General features: G+C 36.4%; 1 protein-coding gene across 9 annotated transcripts in view; it reads left to right on the top strand.

Annotated features, from left to right (window-relative positions):
* Positions 1–25437, top strand: part of ADGRL4 (adhesion G protein-coupled receptor L4) — a 144449-nt gene that overhangs the window by 70649 nt on the left and 48363 nt on the right. For 2 of the 9 annotated variants that reach the window (XM_086390761.1, XM_086390765.1), the window contains 6 exons: positions 8779–8931; positions 13049–13207; positions 21641–21711; positions 22501–22680; positions 22785–22968; positions 24302–24418. In XM_086390761.1, coding sequence (XP_086246887.1) covers positions 8779–8931; positions 13049–13207; positions 21641–21711; positions 22501–22680; positions 22785–22968; positions 24302–24418 — 864 coding nt within the window. Of the gene's footprint in view, positions 1–8778; positions 8932–13048; positions 13208–21640; positions 21712–22500; positions 22681–22784; positions 22969–24301; positions 24419–25437 lie in introns of those variants that run through there. The other 7 variants (XM_086390769.1, XM_086390770.1, XM_086390764.1 and 4 more) reach the window with 5 other exon arrangements.

The following is a 25437-nucleotide window of genomic DNA, read 5'->3' as shown; positions in this document are numbered from 1 at the left end:
CCATCTAGCAGAATACTTGAAAAATATTTTCTCTCTTCTTTCAGATTATGAGGTACAAATCATGCTGATCTAGTTTTTAATATAAGTCCACAATAAACAAGTAACTAGCCATCAACCATAGGTTAGTTGAGTGCTAAGTAAGCTTTCCAAAAACATATTGAGAGGAGATATTTCTGGCATATGTTTTTGGGAAGCTTAGTTAGCACTCAACTAACCTGTGGTTGATGGTTATGCGTTATGTTAAAGCCCTGTGTAGTTTTCTGATAGGCTGGACTGAATCATGTGGAACCCCAAGGAATTTTCTGGTCAACCTTGAGACCAAACACAGGTTAAGGGACTCCTTTGGTCCTTTTTACCTACTCTCACATCCTAAGGAAGCAAACTCAAGTAAGTAGAATCATACAAAAACACAGCAACAACAACAACAACAACAACAAAAAACAACGGAAGAAAGAAAAAAGGAAAACAAGGGAGTGTGATAATGCCAAGGCAGAATTCGTTCAAACTACTGAGATCAAAGCAGGAGGAGTCAGGAGAAAGGATCCATCTAGAGATGAGTGCAAAGGAGACAGCAAGCTTGCTCCCTGCACTGCTGCTGCTGCTGCTGTTAAGTCGCTTCAGTCGTGTCGGACTCTGTGCGACCCCATAGATGGAAGCCCACCAGGCTCCCCCATCCCTGGGTTTCTCAGGGAAGAACACTGGAGTGGGTTGCCATTTCCTTCTCCAATACATGAAACTGAAAAGTGAAAGTGAAGTTGCTCAGTCGCGTCCGACTCTTAGCGACCCCATGGACTGCAGCCTACCAGGCTCCTCCATCTGTGGGATTTACCAGACAAGAGTACTGGAGCCTAATAATTGCCAGGCTCCTGGTTCTGACCCATCCTTTGGAAGAGAAGTAGGGAGTCTTGAGCTCCAGCTTGTGATTAAACAAGTCTCCCCGTCCAAAAATGAACTCGCTCTTAGCCACAAAGCTTCTCCTCCTATGCTTCTCTCTGTCCTCGTGAATCAATATACCCAGCAAATCCCTCCAAATCAGAACCCGTGGATCATCCTTGCTTCCTCTGTCCAACTAACTCATATCCAGTTAGTCTCCAAGCCACACTAATAATTTAAAATTATTTTACTGTGAAAAATTTTGAAGTCACATAAGTAAAAAAAAGAATATGAAGATCAGATGGTAGTCATCCAGATGACAGTTTCCAGTTTATGCCTAATCTAGTTGAATCCTACCCACTTTCCTTTCCATCACCAGATGACTGACTTTTAACACTTAAACATATCTGATCTAACCACTTTACTAATTTCTTCTTGACTATGTTTAGTTTTTCATGTCTTACAGTGTTTTAGCAGGTTTACCTGGGTCTTACCTCATTTTCCTTATGTTTCAAAAATTGTTTTGAGATCAAATCAAATCAGATTTTTCTACATAAAATCTGCTGATGCTCATCCTTTACCCACTGAATTTAGTCCAAAATGTTTAGCAAGCATTTTCCCACTTTAGACCATACATATCTGCATAGAATCTTGCCCTACAGTCTCTACCATGCTACCCAGTGTTCCACAATATGTTGTTTATTCGCTATTCAACCCTTTTGCAACCCCATGGATTGTAGCCTGCCAGGCTCCTCTGTCCATGGGATTTCCTAGGCAAAAATACAGGAGTGGGTTGCCATTTCCTTCTCCAGGGAATCTTCCCAAACCAGGGGTTGAACCCACGTTTCTTGATTCTCTTGAATTGGTAAATAGATCTTTAAACTCTAAGCCACCTGGGCAGCCTGATGGTTGTTCTCTTCCTGCAGGCCTCAGGCATTTGGGTGAGTTCTTCCCTTGTTCTGAATGGATTGTTGGAGCCCATTTCATTTGTGTTAATTCTTATACTTCAATGCTTGGCTTAATCATCTCTTCCTTTTCTAAACCTCCTCTGAGAATAACCTTCCCCCTTTTATCCTGAAAACTTGCTAAGGAAACCATTGCTTCTCTGAGTTACCAGTATACGGCTAAATACCTTGTTTATTTGTTATATACAACACATGCTAATAATTTGAGGTTTTGTCTGTCTTCTCCAGCAGCCATGGATCCTGTTGTTATATGTTAGGTGTGTGTCTTTGTTCTTGTAGTGCTCAGCTTGCTGTGTTAAACAGGAGCCAGTAAGAATTTCTGCTGAAAGAATGCCAAATATTTCTCCTTATTAACATTTTTTAATCATTTTTAAATAATGTGTCTTCTCTTTAATGGTATTAAAATGAATTTTTCAAGTGAAATCCTAAATATTTATTTTATAATCCTACAAGGAATTAAATATAACATCACAGAGAGTGACTAAACTGATATATTGATATAAACAATGGAGATAAGAGCACAAAAGAAACAGTCATATATTTTCTTATACTCATTCAAATAAATTTTCTCCTTGAAACTTAATTTTTGTTATGTTAGACACTGGAAGTTTAAAGCTATTTAAATAATTCAAATTTATATAGTACTTCACAAAGATAATTTTTTGCCCATCTCCACTCTCTTGGGGGAAGAGAAGAGGTTACTTTCAGATAAGTGGTATTTCAAGGAACAAGATTGGAATCAGACCATTTAGGGAATTCGCCTATATCATATATCCAGCCCAGAAGATTGGGAGATAGATTAGAAAATGTTTTTATTTCCAAATTCTTGATAAGAAAGCTAAGAGGTCAAGTGCTCAAGACTACATAGTAGGGAGAAACACAAAAGTCAGTATGAATCTTTGTTTTTTATTTTGTTTGTTTTTTTTCTTCTGGTTAATGTGTTACCCAAAACTTGAAAATAAATTGAAATCAAATGATATATTGGTACATTAATTTGTTTTCAGAAACAATCAGGTGGTATAAAATGGCTGGTTTTCTTGGATTCTGACCAATAACTCAGATCTAGTGAATTCTTTTCCTCTGTATTTTTGCATATCATTTTTGCAGCTATAGACCACAAGGGATGCAATCTTCATCATTTTCTATATTACCAATAACTGATCCGAGAGCACAATTCCTTTTAAAGTTAATATAAACTTCTCCCAGTATGCTGTGAAAGGAGTCAAATTTTGAGATAAAAATTGAAACTTTTAATAAGAACTCAATTACATGCTTCTGTGTTAACTTGCTTTAGAATGTGAACTCTGACAGCAGGGCACAGATCCTGACTTTTTGATTAATTTTTACTTATTTCCCAATGTGGACATATTCACATTTGGGAACTGGGAAGTTCCATAAATATTTGAGTAACTGAATGATTGAGTCAAATCCAATGTGTATGAAGTAGTTTTCTTCAACTTGATTTAGATACTTCTGTGTCAATTTGTGACATGCTCTCAGGTAATTTTAATAAACTAGTCTAATTTATTTTGAATGAATATATAGACATAAATGTTTGCTTTCTGAGTATATGTGTGCATATAGTCATCTAAAGTTATACAGTACATCTGTATACAGAATAGATAAATTAATAATTAATACACACATGTTAATAAAGTATGAACTCCAACATTTTATATGATGGCCTTTCTATTTCTCTTACTTTATTATCATATTTTCAGCAAATTTACTTAACTCCCTCAACGTTTATATGCTTTAATTTAGGGGTGACAAATGCCTAGCCAAATGCTAAATCTGAAAAAAATTTTAAATATGATTTTCAAATTTTTGAAATTTTAAATCCTTTAGATTTGTGTGCTTCCCTGTATCATAAGCCACACTTCCTTCTATTGTCTGGCTCCTGGTGGAATCAGACTTAAGTCACCCACCTGCCTGGCCTAACGAAGCTTCTGAGAACTCAATCTTTGTATTTACACGTCTCCAAGTTGTTGGCCTGTAAAGAAAGAAAGAAAGAGAAGTCAGTCAGTCGTGTCCAACTCTTTGTGACCCCTGTAGCCTACCAGCTTCCTTCGTCCATGGGATTTTCCAGGCAAGAGTACTGAAGTGGGTTGCCATTTCTTTCTCCAAAGGATCTTCCCAAACCAGGGATCAAACCCAGGTCTCCTGCATTGGAGGTAGATGCTTTATCGTCTGAGACACCAGGGAAGCTTCTAAGGGGAGCTCAAAAGTCTTCTCTTGGTACTCAAGCTTTTTACTCACTTTAGAGTAAATCAGACCACATACTGAAAATTAGAACTTTTGAGGAAACAATGGAATTGAACCCAAAATGTCGGAGAGGTGCCTATGGAGAAATGAAAAGAGGCCTGAAGTCTTAACGTGAAGAAGATACTAGGTGTGAGGCCTGGCCTAGCTTTGCTCTAGGCTTTGGAGAGAATGATCTTGCTTCTCATAGACTGACGAGTTTTTCTTACTAACTGGTTATACACAAATGAAATGGTCCTGTGAGGAAAGTAGATTCAGGCCTATGTTTGGAGCAAAGAGCCTTCCACTTTTGTTGTAGGGACAGGCCTGCCTCAGGCCTAGGAAATGAATTTGACACAGGGTCCTACAGTTCACTGTGAGATAGGCCTGAATTGAAGGTTATTCTGGGAGCAATAAAGGTGTTTCACTTGTTGAGCTTGGAACCTCATGGGTAACAGTCAAGGTCAGGTCTCAAATATTTGAAAGTCTATTTCAGAGATATATTATAAGTAAATTGTATTTTTTTCCTATGTCAAAATGAAATGATACCATTTTATTGATGTTTTGAATGACTTTTAAGAACATGGAATATTTTTTAGCAAAATAAAGTTAATATTAAAACTTTAAAATAAAGTACTATATAAAGCCATATACAAAAGAAGTGGAGAGTCTACATAATCTGAATTATCTTTAAAATGGAATGAGTGGTTATCTTCATGTAATAAAATTACAAATAGGTTTTATTTTTTTTTTCCCAGTGGCTTTTCAATAAATTATCATGAACTGTATTATTGGAATTTGTAAAAATGTTATAAGGAAACAAATTTTGATGTTTATTCTTTGTATTTAGTGTGGATATATTCTATCCATATACTAATGGAATTTGTACTTTTTGAGATCTTTGTTATAGATATTTTAAGAATACATTTGTTATTATACATATCTAAGGATAAGCAACTTAAACTTATTTCCAGACTTTGGAAGCTCACTTCTTCACGAGAAGGGATAAGTCTCGGTCACTTATGAAGGACTTATTTTACATATTAAAGGCCAAGTAGCTGTTAAGAATTTTAAGTGGAGTGTAACTGGATCATATTTCTAGTAACTTAAATAATAATAACAGTATACAGAAAATAATATACCTGTATATTGCATACTAATGCTAAGCACCACTGTAAGCATTGTCTGCTCATGAACCCCTTGTAATCTCTTAGAAACCTTTTGAGGTGGTCACAGTGTATTTCCATTTTATGGTAATCTTCCTATCACAGTGTCTAGCATACAACAAACACTCAATAAATAATAGCTATTATGAACTCTCTTTATAGCATAGTACTTAAGAAGAGTGAGATCTCTTTGACAGTCAGAATACCTAAGGCTGTAGTCAAAATTTGCCACTTATTTGTGTGCCATTGATCACATTAATCTAGCTTTTTATACTTTAGGTTTTTTTATTTGAAAATAGCAATAATGCCTGCCTCATAGGCATGTTGTATATGTATATGAGCCCTCCTCCAGGGGATCTTCCTGACCCAGGGATGGAACCCACATCTCCTGTGGCTCCTGCACTGCAGGCAGATTCTTCACCGCTGAGCCTCTAGGGAGGCACCGGGCTACAGTCCATAGGGTCGCAGGGACACGACTGAAGCAACCAAGCACATACTTGTGAAAGAATAAGTATGGCAGAGAACTTTAGCTGTTCAAAATGTCTTCTTTCTTATTCCTGGCACACAGCTGGCCTACACCCATCAGCTTCCCTGTGGTTAGATGTGGACATTTGAATGAATTCTGGTAAATAGAATGTGGATAAAAGTGATGGGTGCCATTTATAGTTGTGGCTTATTACTCTCTTATGCTCTATTTGAACCCAGCTCCCCACCAGGATAAATACAGACAATGTGGAGGCCCGATGGGGGTGGTGGAGCCATTAGATGAAGCAAGTCTGGGTCCTTGAACCATTATGCAAGAAGCTACACCATCAACCTGAATACTAACTTTGGCTTCTGACTAGAGCAGCAAAGAATCTTTTATTGTGTTGAATCATTACATGTTTGAATGTATTTGTAGCAGTTGGCCTATTAATATACTAAGTCAAAGTGATAAAACATATAGATAATAAAATAAAATTGTGTAATAGAGCCTCATAGGTTGAATATCTTAAAAAAAAATAGGATTTCCAAATCTTACCTGCCGTGACCATAGTAGTAATTTTTGAAAACAAAAAAAAAAGAGGACTTCACATTTAGTTGTCTGTCATATGGTAACTTCTGTACTTATATCTGTAATGTTTGAAAATGACTAAATGGAAATAAAATTTAAGTGAGAGACAGACTACAAATAAAGTTTCTATTTTTCTTCTGAAATCTCTACCTCAATATCTTTTCCTCTCTCAAAACAGACCCATAATCCATCAGATACATTCTTACCTTATATATTTGTTTTGTAAAATTATCCTTGCAGAGGCGGCAGGATGCAACAGCAAAGAGAACAGGCATTGGACCAAACTACTAGGCTCTAACTAAATAGCTATGTGACCTTGACAAGTTACATTTCTTCTCTATGGCTTATTTTCCTCATCAGTTAAAGAGAGTAATAATGGCACTTGCTTCTTAGAATGTATGTAAACAATAAGTGAAGTAATATTTATGAAATATTTAGGAAAACCTCCAACTCTTAGTTATCAATATATGTGTTCAATAACCTGTGTATAAATTAAATGTTATATAAATAAATCTTTAAAAATAACCTTGTGCTGTGCTTAGTCAAATCTGACTCTTTGCAACCCCATGGACTGTAACTGCCAGGCTCCTCTGTCCACGGGGATTCTCCAGGCAAGAATACTGGAGTGGGCTGCCATGTCCTCCTCCAGGGGATCTTCCCACCCTAGGGATCGAACTCAGGTCTCCTGCATTGTGAGCAGATTCTTTACCGTCTGAGCCACCCACCAGGGAAGCCCAAAAATATCGGTGTGGGTAGCCTATCCCTTCTCCAGGGGATCTTCCCGACCCAGGAATTGAACTGGGGTCTCCTGCATTGCAGGCGGATTCTTTACCAGCTGAGTTACCCGGAATCCCCCAGATTAACCTTGGTTTGATTAAAATGGAGAATAAAAATTCAAGACATTCTCCAAACTCAATTCATACATGTTCCCCTATGACTTCTCCCTGGGCCCGCTGATTAGGCTTCCCTCAGCCTTCAGAAACATCTCAGTCACCCTTATGTTTGAATATTTGCCCCAGATTTTACCTTCCTTTTAATTACTTTGCTTCTCTCTGTCTAATCAGTACTTATCTGTCTTGGAGATTAGCCGGTTTGGGTCTATTAGTACCCTAGGGTTGCAGTAAGAAATTAGCACAAACTCTGTGACTTGAAACAACACAGGTTTGTTCTCTCGCAGTTCTAGAAGGAAGTCTGAAATCCTGGAGTTGGAAGGTCCACACTCTCTGTAGGGCCTAGAGAAGAATCTTTGCTTATGTCTTTCTAGCTTCTAGTTAGCTGTCCTTGGGACTCCTTGGCTTGCATCTACATTACTTTCAGTCTCTGCCACTGTTTTCACATAGCCTTGTCTTCCGTGGCTCCATTTCTGAATTTTCTAAGGACACCATTATATTATGTAATAATGTATTATAAGGACACCACTCTTGGGCCCCTCCTAATCTAGTATGCCCTCATCTTAACTTCTTGCAGCCCAGCGTTTCTCATGATGTACTCTGTATATAAGTTAAATAAGTGAGTCTGAGTGAACTCTGGGAGTTGGTGATGGACAGGGAGGCCTGGTGTGCTGCAATTCATGGGGTCGCAAAGACACGACTGAGCGACTCAACTGAACTGAACATCTTAACTTGATTATATCTGCAAAAGCCCTGTTTCCCAGTAAGGTCACACTCACAGTCCTAGAGATTAGGACTTGAGTATATCTTTTTGGGACGCACATTTCAGCACACGAGGGGATCTAATGTCTCCTCCAACCAATCGTAATTACTTCTGAGAACCATTTATTTTTTATTTCATTCATTGGACAGGTAATATGAATCTGCTTTCTAATTTTTAAAAAAGATTTATGAATCTATGTATCTTCTCTGATAAATTATATTATAAGAGTATAAGGATAAGGACTGTGGATCATGATATTATTTTTTTCTGTTTGTATACTCTTTCATATATCACACAATGCATATGATAACAAATAGATATATTAACAAATGAAGGGATACAAACCTGTTAACACAAAATTCTTCTGGAGAGTAAGTGACAAAAATAAATGATAAATGATTAAAAAAATCAATTTCTAATCTCTGATTTTTCATTTTTATCTTATGGTATCCTTTTGACTGATTATTGTGAGTATTATTGTGACTGATTATTGACTTGAGTATTGTAAGTTCACCAATAAGATATTTATTAATATTGTGATATTTAAATTATATGTAAACATTTGAAAAATAATCCAATAAAATTCAATAGCTCTGTTTAGTGCTTTTGCAGTAAGAGTTTCTACCTTGCTTTGTAACTGCAAAGGTTTTACATTTAAACAAGAATAATCAAGTATGTAACGTGAATTCTTATTATCAATTTTTCTTAGAAATAATATCACATACCTTATACTATTTAACAGGGAAAATTCCCCAAAACTGATGGAAAATATTAGGAATCCATCTCAATTCTACAAGAATAATGTTTTAAATTGATATGTCCACAGATGATAATGAGTGTGGAAATTTAACGCAATCCTGTGGTGAAAATGCTAACTGTACGAACACACAGGGAAGTTATTACTGTATGTGTGCACCTGGTTTCAGATCCAGCAACAACCAGGACAAGTTTATTACTAATGATGGAACCATCTGCGTAGGTAAGTTCAGCTACCTATCTTAAAATTTATACCTATCTTTTATTGCTTATACCTCCACAGATTAGATAATATCCAAATCAAATTCTGTCAGTCGATTGTACCCCCATTGTTAATACTTTCAGAATCTTCATTAATTCTTTTAATTCTCCAATATGATATCAGTTACTATGGCATATTTATCCAAGAATATAAGACGAAGAATATCAGTTTACAAAAAAAAAAAAAAAATTGTGATGTTATGAGATCTAGCAAGGTGGCAAATAACGGAATAAATACTTACACTTTAAAGTGATATATTCACTCCAGAAAATTACTATTAGTATCACCAGATAGTAATGGTTTTATAAATATGCACTCTGAGAGGGGCCCCATGTTTTCCTGGAAAGTGTTCAGATAGTCATTGCTTGTGAACACTAGTGATGTTCACTCTAGGCAGCACTGCTGCTGCCCACCGAAAGTTTGTCACATTTAAGATCTGCATTCAGTTTTTTTGAACCCCGACCTATTTAGAAGTAACTACAGTGTCTTCTGGAGGGATAAAAGTAATTGCAGTTCAATTCCTAAGTAAAATATTGTGAGAGAGTATCTAGATTTTTTAATGTCATTCTATTGTATTTTGGTCACACATTTGATTTATCAGATACTATAGTCTGAGAAAAAAATTGTAGAAAACTGTAGAAAAGATGAACAGTTTTCAGAGACAGATTCTCTGGAACCAAAGACTTTAACTTTGAAAACAAATTATAAATCATCTTAATCATGGTTTCTAAAAATTGCCTAGTTTACCAGTAGCTAGTATGATTATAATTGACAATTATGTATAAAATTAGTGGATGAACTGAGGCCCTGAGAGTTTGATCACATAGCCAGGACTAGATATGAGATAAGCTCAGGACGGAACATGCACCATGGGCAGGGGTAAGGTACTGCTTCTACCTTTCATAGTTAAATGAGAGACATCCAGTCACACTAAAGCTTTAGATCAGCCCCAGTAAAGTTCTCATCAGTGAGCTAAGGAGAAGTCTGGCAATGTTATTATTATGCTATGCTATTCTATGCTAAGTCGCTTCAGTCGTGTCCGACTCTGTGCGACCCCATAGACGGCAGCCCACCAGGCTCCGCCGTCCCTGGGATTCCCCAGGCAAGAACACTGGAGTGGGTTGCCATTTTCTTTTCCAATGCATGAAAGAGAAAAGTGAAAGTCAAGTCGCTCAGTCGTGTCCGACTCTTAGCGACCCCATGGACTGCAGCTTACCAGGCTCCTCCGTCCATGGGATTTTCCAGGCAAACACACATGATAAGTCAGGAGATAATGTTCAAAGAGAATTTCTCATTGAAATGTCTGTATCAAAGAAATTATCCTGTCTTGTGTACTTTGAGTTCACAGCGTTTTCTCTTTCACCTAAATAAGGAAGATCATATTCTCCTATTATAGCCAAGGGAAGTGAAAAGTCACACATTTAGGATAAAGGGAAGGTTAAAACCACAGTCTTCTACCTAGAATGCCACTGATATTTCCACAGGAATCTCAAATGGGTGACCATTTAAATCTCACACATGAATCTGGATCATGCAAATATAGTGAATCAAACTTTACAAGGCCATACATGATGTAAAATATGAGGAAATAAATCTCTTTCTGTTGAATTATGATTTTATCTGGATTGTTTGCAGCAAAAATTTTTATTGGATTACATCAGTACAATATATTCGAGAAATTAAAGCCTTCCCAGAAAATGTATAGTACCTTGCTCTTTGTTCTTCTCAAACCTAAACTCATGTTTCGAGTCTTAGAATGTTATATAATGTGTACATATCTTTAACTTTAGTAAAGTTCTAACTTTGTAGCTATATAACTAGAAAATTTTCAGTTAATGAAAAAATCTAACTTGGAACACCTTAATTACTGAAATTTAATGCAATTTTAACTGTACTTTCCATTCCCTCTTGTCTCTACAAGGCATTTGTCATCTGATTATGTTTATTTTTGATACACCTCAGTCCACAGAGGGATATATAGTTCTCTGTCTGTATCTCTTAAACGTAAAGAATTCTTATTTAGAGAAAAATTAATCATAAGCACAGAGAAAACACACACAAAGATGACCGAAAGCCAACATTTTATGGAAGGGTAATACATTTGTGATCTACACAGTCAAAGGCTTTGGTGTAGTCAGTAAAGCAAAAGTAGATGTTTTTCTGAAACTCTCTTGCTTTTTTGATGATCCAGTGGATGTTGGCGATTTGATCTCTGGTTCCTCTGCCTTTTCTAAAACCAGCTTGAACATCTGGAAGCTCATGGTTCATGTACTGTTGAAGCCTGGCTTGGTGAATTTTGAGCATTACTTTGCTAGCCTGTGAGATGAGTCCAATTGTGCAGTACTTTGAACATTCTTTGGTGTTGCCTTTCTTTGGGATTGGAATGAAAACTGACCTTTTCCAGTCCTGTGGCCGCTGCTCAGTTTACCAAATTTGCTGGCATATTGAGTGCAGCACATTCACGGCATCTTCTTTTAGGATTTGAAATAGCTGAACTGGAATTCCATCACCTCCATGAGCTTTGTTTGTAGTGATGCTTCCTAAGATCCTGAGAAATCTGTGTGCAGGTCAAGAAGCAACAGTTAGAACTGAACATGGAACAACAGACTGGTTCCAAATCAGGAAAGTAGTAAGTCAAGTCTGCATATTTTCACCCTGCTTATTTAACTTATATGCAAAGTACATCATGCGAACTGCCAGGCTGGATGAAGCACAAGCTGGAATCAAGATTGCCAGGAGAAATACCAATAACCCCACATACACAGATGACATCACCCTTATGGCAGAAAGTGAAGAAGAACTAAAGAGGCTCGTGATGAAGGTGAAAGAGGAGAGTGAAAAAGTTAAAACTCAGCATTCAGAAAGCTAAGATCATGGCATTCGGTCCCATCACTTCATGGCAAATAGATGGGGAAACAATGGAAACAGTGAGAGACTTTATTTTGGGGGACTCCAAAATCACTGCAGATGGAGACTACAGCCATGAAGTTAAAGGACACTTGCTCCTTGGAAGAAAAGTTATGACCAACCTAGACAGCATTTTAAAAAGCAGAGACATTACTTTACCAACAAAGGTCCATATAGTCAAAGCTATGATTTTTCCAGCAGTCATGTATGGATGTGATAGTTGGACTGTGAAGAAAGCTGAGCACCAAAGAATTGATGCTTTTGAACTGTGTTGTTGGAGAAGACTCTTGAGAGTCTCTTGGACTGCAAGGAGATCCAACCAGTCCATCCTAAAGGAAATCAGTCCTGAATATTCATTGGAAGGACTGATATTGAAGCTGAAACTCTAATACTTTGGCCACCTGATGAAAAGAATTGACTCATTGGAAAAGACCCCGATGCTGGGAAAGTTTGAAGGCAGGAGGAGAAGGGGACAACAGAGGATGAGAGGTTGGATGACATCACCGACTCAATGGACATGAGTTGGGGTAAACTCCGGGAGTTGGTGATGGACAGGGAAGCCTGCATGTGGCAGTCCATGGCATTCCAAAAGAGTTGGACACGACTGAGCGACTAAACTGAATACATTTGTAATTTAAGACTTCCTCCCAATACTCAGTTATTATTGAGATACTGTGGAAGAGCCCTACATTTTTGCTAATTCTCCTTTTAGCTCTTTTAAGAGCTCAGTAAACACAATAACTTAGATTAAAACCCAATATCCAGTATCCTGTGAGCTACAGTTCATGGGGTCGCAGAGTCGGACACAATTAAAGCAACTTACCATGCATACCATCCAATATTGAGTTCTGCAGTTTCCACCTGTTTTGTTTGATGGATCATTCAATGAAAAAAATCTTTCTCTGGAAAATTGTTATTCTCACGAGTTTTGTTGTCCTCAAAGATTAAGCTTTTCTCAGAAGCAGAGTAACTGTTTCTTTTCTGTTTGTTTTTTTTTTTTTCTTTCCAGTCCTGTAGTAATTTTCATTGTTAACTATGATAATCTTCAGGGAATTTGAACAGAGAAGCATAATTCTATTTTCTTTTTACCTTAGTGTTTTACCTTGTAGTGTACTGCCTATGATTTGAAAGTTTAGCTAATCCTTGAATTTGACATATCTGGTAATTATAGTGATTGCATGTGTGCTAAGTCACTTCAGTTGTGTCCAGCTCTTAGCCCACCAGGCTCCTCTGTCCATGTGGATTCTCCAGTCAAGAATACTGGAGTGGGTTGCTATGCCAACTCCAGGGGACCTTCCCGACCCAGGGATTGCATCTCCTGCATTGGTAGGTGAGTTCTTTACCACTAGTGCCACCTGGGAAGCCCAATTATAGTCATTAAGAACATCTATAAATATATAAGGAAAACCTCCAGCACATGACAAGAAATTACCCAAGCAAAATTCTTTATCTTTAGTCTTTTGAAATACTCTTTTAAACAGATGAAATAATCCTTTGGAGAAGTCTTTGAGTGAGATTGAGCATCATTCCTATTTTTCTTCTCCTTTGAATCACAGTAAAATAGAACTTCTGGTGCCCAGGTCCCAAGAGATATTGTTCACAAGTGGGGAGACTGAAGCATTCAGTAGTATGACTTTCCAAAACCAAATGAGTAGAACCCAAGGATTTCACGTTTTCTGTGTTCATAAGAGCAGTGTTTACTACTTGTCATTTTTTTGTCTTGTTGTCTTAGGTACTCTGATAGTTTTTTTCTGGCTTTGAATACTGTTAAAATTCAATTTTGTCTTTGCAAATTACTTCCAGTAATTGAACATTTTATCTTTTTTTTTTTTTTTTTTTGCAGTCTGTGAGTTACACAACATTAGAAAATTCAGGTATTGATGAAAATTATGAAAATTAAAGCAATCATATAATCATGCTTTGAAAAAAGATTATGATAAAATGCTGCTGGTTTGGCTCATTGTAGACATGAAAAACAAGCATAATTGTATTAATGAAAAAGCAAATGAATTTTTTTATTTGCAGAACAAGGAAGTGCATATTATGACATACTTACATTTAGTGAAATCAAGTTATTGGTATTAAGCTGAGTGTTAGTTTGGTAATGGAAAAAGTGGATCACTTATTAAATACAGCTTATCAGTTCTAGCCTAGTTGAAATAATTATATGGCAGCAATTTATCTTTCATTAAAATGGGGGAAAGGGTGCTTTTTCTCTTTTACAGCTCTAGGGAGTACCAAAACATGGCAATTTAACAAGACACTCATTATCATTGTGTTTTCTCTAAACCTACATACTCACGGGGCTTATGCTATTAAGAGAACACACAATCTGAATAGAATCATTGAACCTGATTCTCAGTTACAATATCAGGCACCTACTGTATCTTAGGCACCCCTCCAAACACCTTTACATACATTTCCTCATTTGTTATGAAAAAGAACCCTTTTTTTTAAATTTTATTTTATTTTTAAACTTTACAATATTGTATTAGTTTTGCCAAATATCGAAATGGATCCGCCACAGGTATACATGTGTTCCCCATCCTGAACCCTCCTCCCTCCTCCCTCCCCATACCATCCCTCTGGATTGTCCCAGTGCACCAGCCCCAAGCATCCAGTATCGTGCATTGAACCTGGACTGGCAACTCGTTTCATACATGATATTATACATGTTTCAATGCCATTCTCCCAAATCTTCCCACCCTCTCCCTCTCCAACAGAGTCCATAAGACTGTTCTATACATCAGTGTCTCTTTTGCTGTCTCGTACACAGGGTTATTGTTACCATCTTTCTAAATTCCATATATATGCGTTAGTATACTGTATTGGTGTTTTTCTTTCTGGCTTACTTCACTCTGTATAATAGGCTCCAGTTTCATCCATCCCATTAGAACTGATTCAAATGTATTCTTTTTAATGGCTGAGTAATACTCCATTGTGTATATGTACCACAGCTTTCTTATCCATTCATCTGCTGATGGACATCTAGGTTGCTTCCATGTCCTGGCTATTATAAACAGTGCTGCGATGAACATTGGGGTACACGTGTCTCTTTCCCTTCTGGTTTCCTCAATGTGTATGCCCAGCAGTGGGATTGCTGGGTCATATGGCAGTTCTATTTCCAGTTTTTTAAGGAATCTCCACACTGTTTTCCATAGTAGCTGTACTAGTTTGCATTCCCACCAACAGTGTAAGAGGGTTCCCTTTTCTCCACACCCTCTCCAGCATTTATTGCTTGTAGACTTTTGGATCGCAGCCATTCTGACTGGCGTGAAATGGTACCTCATAGTGGTTTTGATTTGCATTTCTCTGATAATGAGTGATGTTGAGCATCTTTTCATGTGTTTGTTAGCCATAAGGGTATTTTATGGTATCGCCCGGGGTCATAGAGCTAATGAAAATTAGAGTCAGGATTTGAAGTAAGGTCTTCCACAGGACTTTTACCTGTAGGAAGGAGGATACATACTGGTTTTTGTCAGATCCTAGGTCCTACAAGAAATTGCAAGAGATATTATTGTGGACCGTGATGTAAAATGGCAGTCACACTTATTTGGGCTAAGCCAGTTTTATCCTATTTGAGCATGAGATACTTTTTCAGTATTTTATGAATCTTTTCATACTACTAGGTAGCAAGGAGGTATAGAGTGATATTCTGAAGATAGTGGAAGCTCCTTGACTATCCTGGCACACAGCCAGTTGTGGTGGTCACACACTCCATCACTACATTAAACTCAGTAGGTTCTACTGCTGAGGCCCAGAGTGAGAAGGATAGCAAACTTAATATCTATATTTTAGTAAAAAGCTAGGGGAACAATAATGTAAACAAGGAAAGTATATAATTCAGAAAACATGTCTTTGATGGGGTAACAAAGGTTTAAAAAACCTATCTTTGGTAAGGTGATTAATATTCTTCTAGAATATTTGGAGTCAGAATATAAAATTTGCATAATCCTAATTTCAAATATTCATCTCCAAGGGTATGACCCTTAAAAATCATTATTTTTAAGATTAACATTCTGTCACTTGGTGAATTCAGAAGTTGAAATGCCTTAGTTGGTTCAAGGCTGACATGCTGGGATAGCAAACAGCTGAGTGGGTGCTGGTAGAGCTGAAACCATAGCAGAGAACCCAAAATAAGGACCACAGGGTGTATAGAATACACGGGGGAAAGCTGAAACTGTCAAGAGCAATGATACTGTCTGAGCCACCAGGGAACCCCAAGACTGTGTACACTTATGTCCAAAGGCATGAGGGAGGATTAATTTGGCATTTGCAAAGTTAAAATCAGTATGTTTTTCAGAGATTGGATTTGGATAAAGTTCCCAAGAAAAGTTGCACCTTTCTAAATGATTTTGAAATTGAGAGAAATCAACACTTCGTTTCCAATTAACCGTAGAAGGCATCTGAAAATGTGAAATAAGGGTATTTGGAGAATATAGCTTTCTTTCCCATGAAATGAATTTTTCTGTTTATGATACTTCATGGATCTCTTCACACCTTCATTGGGATACTATCCTTATTTGGGTGCTACACAAATAATTTATTCAACACTGCTCCAAAAAAGACTAGTCTTTTGCTTTCTTTTATTTTTTCTCTCTTCTTGATTTCATGAAAAATATTAATTCTAGTCTGCTGTCCACTAGCAGCTTTACTTCAGCCCAAACTGGAAAGTTTTCCCTAATGATTCTCAAGAGCCAACAGCTGTCACCCCCTCCTTTATTTCTGTCGTGTGTGTGTGTGTGTGAAGTGACAGTTTATGACAACATGTGTATAGAAATTCAGGAAGAGAGTGAAGGTGCTAGGGCAGCATTTATTCCTTTAAAAGTAGAGGACTGGATATCTGGGTAATACAGATCATGACTGGGGACTTTTCAGGTGGCACAGTGGTAAAGAATCTGCCTGCCAAAGCAGGAGATGCAGGAGATGTGGGTTCAATCCCTGGGTCTGGACGATCCCCTGGAGGAGGGAATGGCAACCCACTCCAGTATTCTTGTCTGGAATATTCCATGGACAGAAAAGCTTGGTGGGATACAGTCCATGTGGCTGCCAAAAATCAGACATGACTGACTGAATGAGCACACACAGACAGATCATGACCAAATAGCCTTGGCAGAAGAACAAGGCGTTTTCTACTGCTTTTCCAGGCCCGCTAATCATCTTCTTAAATCCAGTACCATCACCTATTTAGCAAATGGAAATTTCTTTAAGAACAGATGAGACTTACTACCTGGTGGTGTGAGGTTTAATGGGGGTTGAGGAGGGTGTTTATACCATTTTGCATTTTTAAAATGAGAAATTTGGATCAGCTACATTTTATATATCTAATGAGATGACATTTTAATTGTATCTTGATTACTCTCCCTTTATAAAAAGGCAAACAGTATCGTGCTACTGTATTCGTTTTTAAAAAATCAAATTATATATTCAGAATTACAGACTTATTCTCTAACATGGAGAGCTAGACTTAGGAGCAAAGAAATTTCTGCATTAATTTAAGGTAATTATCTGGACTATTCAGTCCCTTGGAGTCATTCCATATTGGATCTTTGCCTACTGGCAGAGTATTTATACTGTCTTTGTAATTTTAAGATATATTTCACTCCTCATTATAGTATGTAAAATTTTAAATTAAGAATATAAATTATGTGAGTTTATAACCTATCACTTTTATTGTAGCTTTGATATATACTGAAAATCTAAGACTTAATTCTGTACAATTTGTTACTTTATCTATGATGACTACGTATTAAGAATGATGGCAAAATATACCCTGAACAAAAGTTGTAAGTTTGAATAAGATTTTAAGGACACTGAATCACACATTCTGCTACATCTTAATTTTTTCAGTTAACTTATACAGAAAAATGAGGGGCGTCCCAGATGATGCTAGTGGTAAAGAAGCCTCCTTGCCAATGCAGGAGGCATAAGAGATATGGGTTCAGCCCCTAAGTTGGGAAGATCTCCTGGAGTATGAAATGGCCACCCACTCCAGCATTCTTGCCTGAAGAATCCCATGGACCAAGGAGCCTGGAGGGCTACAGTCCATAGAGTTGGAAAGAGTTGGACACAAATCCCTTATGACTATACAGTGGAAGTGAGAAATAGATTTAAGGGACTAGATCTGATAGGCAGAGTGCATGATGAACTATGGATGGAAGTTCATGACACTACAGGAGACAGGAATCAAGACCATCCCCAAGAAAAAGAAATGCAAAAAATCAAAATGGCTGTCTGAGGAGGCCTTACAAATATCTGTGAAAACAAGGGAAGCGAAAAACAAAGGAGAAAAGGAAAGATATACCCATTTGAATACAGAGTTTCAAAGAATAGCAAGGAGAGATAAGAAAGCCTTCCTCAGTGATCAATGCAAAGAAATAGAGGAAAATAATAGAATAGGAAAGACTAGGGATCTCTTCAAGAAAATTAGAGATACCAAGGCAACATTTCATGCCAAGATGGGCTCAATAAAGGACAGAAATGGTAGGGACTTAACAGAAGCAGAAGATATTAAGAAGAGGTGGCAAGAATACACAGAAGAACTGTACAAAAAAGAGCTTCACGACCCAGATAATCACGATGGTGTGATCACTCACCTAGAGCCAGACATCCTGTAATGTGAAGTCAAGGGGGCCTTAGGAAGCATCACTATGAACAAAGCTAGTGGAGGTGATGGAATTCCAGTTGAGCTATTTCAAATCCTGAAAGATGATGCTGTGAAAGTGCTGCACTCAATATGCCAGCAAATTTGGAAAGCTAAACAGTGGCCACAGGACTGGAAAAGGTCAGTTTAATTCCAATCCCAAAGAAAGGCAATGCCAAAGAATGCTCAAACTACCTCACAATTGCACTCATCTCACATGCTAGTAAAGTAATGCTTAAAATTCTCCAAGCCAGGCTTCAGCAATACGTGAACTGTGAACTTCCAGATGTTCAAGCTGGTTTTAGAAAAGGCAGAGGAACCAGAGATCAAATTGCCAACATCCACTGGATCATTGAAAAAGCAAGAGAGTTCAAGAAAACCATCTATATCTGCTTTATTGACTATGCCAAAGCCTTTGACTGTGTGGATCACAATAAACTGTGGAAAATTCTGAAGAGATGGGAATACCAGACCACCTGACCTGCCTCTTGAGAAACCTGTATGCAGGTCAGGAAGCACCAGTTAGAACTGGACATGGAACAACAGACTGGTTCCAAATAGGAAAAGGAGTATGTCAAGGCTGTATATTATCACCCTGCTTATTTAACTTATATGCAGTATACATCATGAGAAACGCTGGGCTGGATGAAGCACAAGCTGGAATCAAGATTGCTGGGAGAAATATCAATAATCTCATATGTGCATGATGACACCACCCTTATGGTAGAAAGTGAAGAGGAACTAAAGAGCCCCTTGATGAAAGTGAAAGAGGAGAGTAAAAAAGTTGGCTTAAAGTTCAACATTCAGAAAACTAAGATCATGGCATCTGGTCCCATCACTTCATGGCAAATAGATGGGGAAACAGTGGGAAACAGTGGTTGACTTTATTTTTCTGGGCTCCAAAATCACTGCAGATGGTGACTGCAGCCATGAAATTAAAAGACGCTTACTCCTTGGAAGGAAAGTTATGACCAACGTAGACAGCATATTAAAAAACCACATTACTTTGCCAACAAAGGTCCATCTAGTCAAGGCTATGTTTTTTCCAGTGGTCATGCATGGATGTGAGAGTTGGACTATAAAGAAAGCTGAGCACTGAAGACTTGATGCTTTTGAACTGTGATGTTGGAGAAGACTCTTTGAGAGTCCCTTGGACTGCAAGGAGATCCAACCAGTCCATCCTAAAGGAGATCAGTCCTGGGTGTTCATTGGAAGGACTGATGTTGAAGCTGAAACTCCAATACTTTGGCCACCTGAGGCAAAGAGCTGACTCACTGGAAAAGACCCTGATACTGGGAAAGATTGAGGGCAGGAGGAGGGGACGACAGAGTATGAGATGGTTGAACGGCATCACCGACTCGATGGACAGGGTTTAGGTGGACTCCGGGATTTGATGATGGACAGGGAGGCCTCGCATGCTACGGTTCATGGGGTCGCAAAGAGTTGGACACAACTGAGCAACTGAACTGAACTGAAACAACTTAGCATGCACATATGGAAAAATGAAGCCTTGGAAAGAAAATGGGCTACTCTTTTTTTTTTTTTTGCCCTCCAGATTATTCTAAACTGAGTTGTTCAATCAGTTTAATACTAGAAAACAGAGAACGTTTGTTTCTAAATGTGTTTTTGAAATTAGATTATTATTTAATTAGGAATAAACATTGCATCATCAATGATGGAAATTATGACTTAATAATTTTGCTGATGAATCCTGCTGTTCAGAAAGCAATTCAAGTGTTGGTCTATGAATAACATTTTCAATATACTGTCCAAATGGATTGACCAAAAGAAAGTTGAAAATATATGCAGCTAAGTTTGCCCTGTCCTTTTCCAGATGATGGCACTTGTCTTGCTTTCTTATGTAATTTGATATTAAATTACTAACAGTATGTAATACTATTATTAACAAAGTAGCAACTATATGAGCACTAGATTAAAATCTTTATTTTTCAAATATTTCCAGATATTGATGAGGACAGTGAATCATTTGCCTGTGGTGAAAATGAACTGTGTAAAAAAATTAATGGTGGCTATAACTGTTCCTGCAGGGAAGGTTATCAGACATCCACAGGAAATCACTGTTTATACCTATTGATAGCATTTATTGCCAAAATAAATATACTATTTAATTTTATATGTTATCAAAGCCCTATGGGGACTTCTCTGGTGGTCCAGTGGTTAAGACTTCACCTTCCAATACAGGGGGGTGCAAGTTCAATCCCTGGTTGAGAAACTAAGATCCCACATGCCTCACAGCCAAAAAAGTGAAATTCACTCAGTCATGTCCGACTCTTTGCAACCCCATGGACTATATAGTCTATGGAATTCTCCAGGCCAGAATACTGAAGTGGGTAGCCTTTCACTTCTCCAGGCGATCTTCCCAACTCAGGGATCAAACCCAGGTCTCCCTCATTGTAGGTGGATTCTTTACCAGCTGAGCCACTAGTAACAAATTCAATAAAGCCTTTAAAAATGGTCCATATCAAAAAACAAAATCTTAAAGCACTATATAAAATATGACTGCATAGTTTTGAAGTATCAAAGAGCTACACCTTCCAAGAAACGTGCCAGTAGTCCTTTATCTATAAAATGAAATAATGGAAGATGTGTTATTTAATGGCAAATGTAGATCACGTTTTATGTAATTGTTGTTTAGTCACTAAGTCATGTCCAACTCTGTGACTCCATGCACTGTAGACTGCCAGGCTCCTTCTGTCCAGGGGGTTTCCCAGGCAAAAACACTGGAGTGAGTTGTCATTTCTTTCTCCAGGGGCTCTTCCCAACCCAGGGATCAAACCCCATCTCCTGCACTGGTAGGCGGGTTCTTTACCACTGACCCCATATACCCTATTCCTTTCAGTAACTATAATTTTCTATTTTCCATAAAATAGTTTGCATTTTAACAAATAAAAATAAGTGAATTTTTATGAGGAGTAAAACTTAAATAATAATAAAAAATGTTTTAAATAAATGAACTTTCATGAATAAATAAAAATAAAACTCAAATGTTAAGAATGTGTCTTAATATCTAAATAAGTGAGCAAAATCATTGGAATCAATATAATTATCTTAGGGAAAATATTTTTTGAAACTTAATACATAACTATTTTTTTTCTACAGAAATTGTGAATCCAGACTGCCATTTAGATAATGCCTGTGTTGCTGAAAATATTAATAAAACTTTAACAAAAGTGAGTAAAAGAGTTGAATTAAATTTTATTCTGTTTTGACATTTTAGTTTCAGTTACAATCTTTCCAAAGGCACATTTTTTTTAAGAGTAACAAACTGTTGATCTTCATGTAGAGTTGAAAAATTTACATATAAAGATCCAAGTATTTTGTTTGGGTGTCAGATAAAATTAATTTGAAAATCCCCAAAATATTGAAGAAGACATGTATTTAATGTAAGTTACTTTTTCACTATTCTATACACTGGCAAGTTATTACAACGTGTTAAGAAATTTGATGGGTAAAATAGTAAAAACACATTTTGACCACAGGCCATTTCCACATTCTAAGGAGACATAGTTGTATGCAATTGGATTTTGTGCACCAAAGCAATATTATTCCAAAGAGTAAGATGTCCATGAAATTATTGTCCTATGATTAGAAGTGAGTTTCAATATGACTCATTAGCAATCAGGTAAAGCAAATTGCCATTTTATCATGTAAAAAAATTTCTGGTTTACTAAAACCTAATTCAAATTAAGTCATAATTTATTATACATTTTAAAAGCTAGTTTAAAATGATAAATTCAAATGTACATTGCCTTTCTGAAGTAACTTCTATGCTTTTTAAGCTATTTGCTAATCCTTTATAAATACTTTCAGGTTTCATTGCTTCATGTTGGGGTTTAGTTGTAGTCTGATAGCTTACGTATAGGAGTGAAAAAAACATATTTAACATGTAACCTGTATTCTTGCAAAGACCCAATAGTGCTTTAAGCTGGTTTTCTTTTTCTGAACTCATATTTGTTCAGATTAGACACATAGAAGAACCTGTGGCTTTGCTACGAGAAGTCTATAGAAATTCTTTGAAAGATCTTTCACCGATGGATATAATTGCATATACAGAAGTATTAGCTGAATCATCCCCATTATTGGGTTATATGAACAGCTCGAATTCAGCCAAGGACACCTCTTCTAATTCAACTCTTACTGTAAGTATGTTGAGCTTTAACTCAATATAAGTTTAAAAGTTTCCTTACATCTGTGATTAATGTAAGATTCCAACATTTTTAAAAGGTACACTTTTTTTCAACAGGAATTTGTAAAAACTCTGAATAATTTTGTTCAAAAGGATACATTTACAGTTTGGGACAAGTTATCTACAAATCAGAGAATAACTCATCTCACAAAACTGATACATACTGCTGAGCAGGCTACCTTAAGGATATCTCAGAACTTTCAAAAGACCACTCAGTTTGATACTAATTCAAGTGATATAGGTAAGAAGTCAAGGTCAATTTCAAGGCAATAGTGTTTTCCAAAGAAGCCATTCTCAAAAGAGATGAAAAGTATCTAAACTGCCGTTAATTAAATTGGCAGTACAGATGTAAATGATGAAGCATATCACAAGAGTGGGTATGAATGAAGTTTGAATAAAAAGGATGAATGCATGAGATTTGTCTCCTACTTGCAACTTTCACCTTTTCCTATTTCTGAACTGTTTATCATTTAAATGCTCAGAGAACCTTACTTCCTTGTCATCTCATGACTTGGCAGGATCTGTCTTGACCGGTGATAGTATAAATAGATTTTCTGGATGTAATATATTTAAAGTCAAACTTTTATTGAATTATAACCCATATAAAGACAAATGTATTTATCAAATGAATATAAGTTGATGAATTTTCACAAAATGAACACATCTGTATAATAACACCTCAGAAGACCCCACATCCCCCTTGCCAACCACTCCTGACCCCTAAAGGTAATGCCATCCTGACTTCTAACACCAGTTCACAAGCATAATTTTTATTGTTTCTGCAATAATCTGATTCTTATTTTTAACATTGAAATCCTTTGGGCATATATCTTTGTCATGAATGTAGTATATTTTAATTTCTCATTAGGAATCATTTGCCTTTCAGTAATATAAAGCAATTAACATAACAAATTAGAATATTTCCTGCTTTATGAAATCTCATGCTTGACACTTTTAAGAATCTGGATCAAACTGAGCTTGCCTGTAAAGTTGCTCTGAGGCAACAAGGTACACTTTCTGAAATAATCATCGCATACACCTCTATTATATTTTCTGGATACTATCCTGCTGTACAGTAGTAGATATACAAAAATCTTTATGTCATCAGGACTCACCAGTTACTCAAAATTAAGATAACAAGCATTGTGACTCATAAATTTCTGTATCCGTTCATGAAAAAGGTGACTATGCACAGGTAAGGAAATTATCACTCAAGAATTTAATTCAGTCACTCTGTATATAATAAATTACGTTGTAGATATAATCCTCTAATACATTATAATTTCTTGTCTGCTTTAGTAATTATGATTTATAGCTTCTTTGTGTACATATTTTCTTTTATTAATAGAGATAGAATTAAATGATGAATGCTGTAGTGTAATAAAAAAACTATAAACTTGAATTAAATTTTTAAATACACATTATAATGTCTAGACATCATGTTCAGAATACATTCATTCCACCTGATGTAATTAAGAGTTGAAATATGATAATGATGGATCAAGTTCTTTCTAACTAAATATATTAATTAAACTAATGTCAGAGAATTTATTATTTTCATATTTTTGTTTCAGCTCTCAAAGCTTTCTTTTTTGATTCACATCACATAAAATATATTCATCCCCATATGAATATGGACGGAGATAATATAAAGATATTTCCAAAGAGAAAAACTGCATATGATTCAAATGGTAGGACTTTAACAAACTTATAAACAATATTTCAATGTTTTGCAATAAATACCATAGATTTGCTTGTATCATATGTGTTTATAACATGTGTGGTTTTCTATAGAAAAATATGTTTATACATAGAAATTCTATATTTGTATTTGATATTTTTATTATGATAAAAATACCTGGGGAGAATTTTAGCTCATATCTAGATTCTTCTTGTCCTTGACCCTCCAAATCTGTAATTGTCTAACACTGTTAGGATCCCAGTGGAAATATACAAAGGAACTGTCGTTTTGTTCCTCATTTTGCAGCAGTCAGTGGATGCCATAATTTTAATAAAGTCCTTTTAATAGTTCTTCTTCAGAAATCCTTCATATTCCCCATTGTGAGCCTGAATTTGGGATTGTGTGAGGAAGACAAATAGAAATAGTTTTCAAAAAAGGTAGAAAGTTATTGTTTAAGCTTGAATTTCTCTTCTGTTCATTTCTTAGTCTTTGTACAGTAACTCTTCAACTAAACTAAAGGCAGGGTTTCTTAAGAAATGTGACCCAAGAGTGCTAGTACTAGCAGATGACTTTATAATTATCTAACTAACATCCTCATTTTATGGACAAAAAAACTAAAGCACGAGAAGTTAATGGATTTATCTCTATATATGTAACAGATAATACAGAACTAAAACTTGAAGGGAAGGAGTTAACATAGAAATCAGCCCTGAATAGGTTTTCCTTGTCACCTAACCACAGACAAGCTAGCAGCTGCTATTCTAGTTTAACCATTTATCTGTCCTCAGTGCAACGCACTTAGAAAAAAAAAAAAGTAACAACCCTGCTGATAATAGAAATATTGTTGTTCTCATATAGGTCAAAATATATTACCTAAAGAAAGCATGATTATAATATTTTCTCAAAGCAAGTATAGGTGATCATACATAAAATGGAAAATATATGTAATAATACACGTATGTCACTTTATAGACATCATTTTATTTAAAAAAATACATTGTCTTTATTGTTAAAAAGCAGTTTATGCTT

This window comes from Bos grunniens, chromosome 3, assembly GCF_055505025.1.
Source record: "Bos grunniens cultivar Pamir isolate PY7600 chromosome 3, Bosgru_T2T1.0, whole genome shotgun sequence".
NCBI classification, from domain to species: Eukaryota; Metazoa; Chordata; class Mammalia; order Artiodactyla; family Bovidae; genus Bos; species Bos grunniens.
The sequence above is the reverse complement of the archived record's forward strand: the minus strand, read 5'-3'. Positions and strand labels throughout refer to the sequence as shown.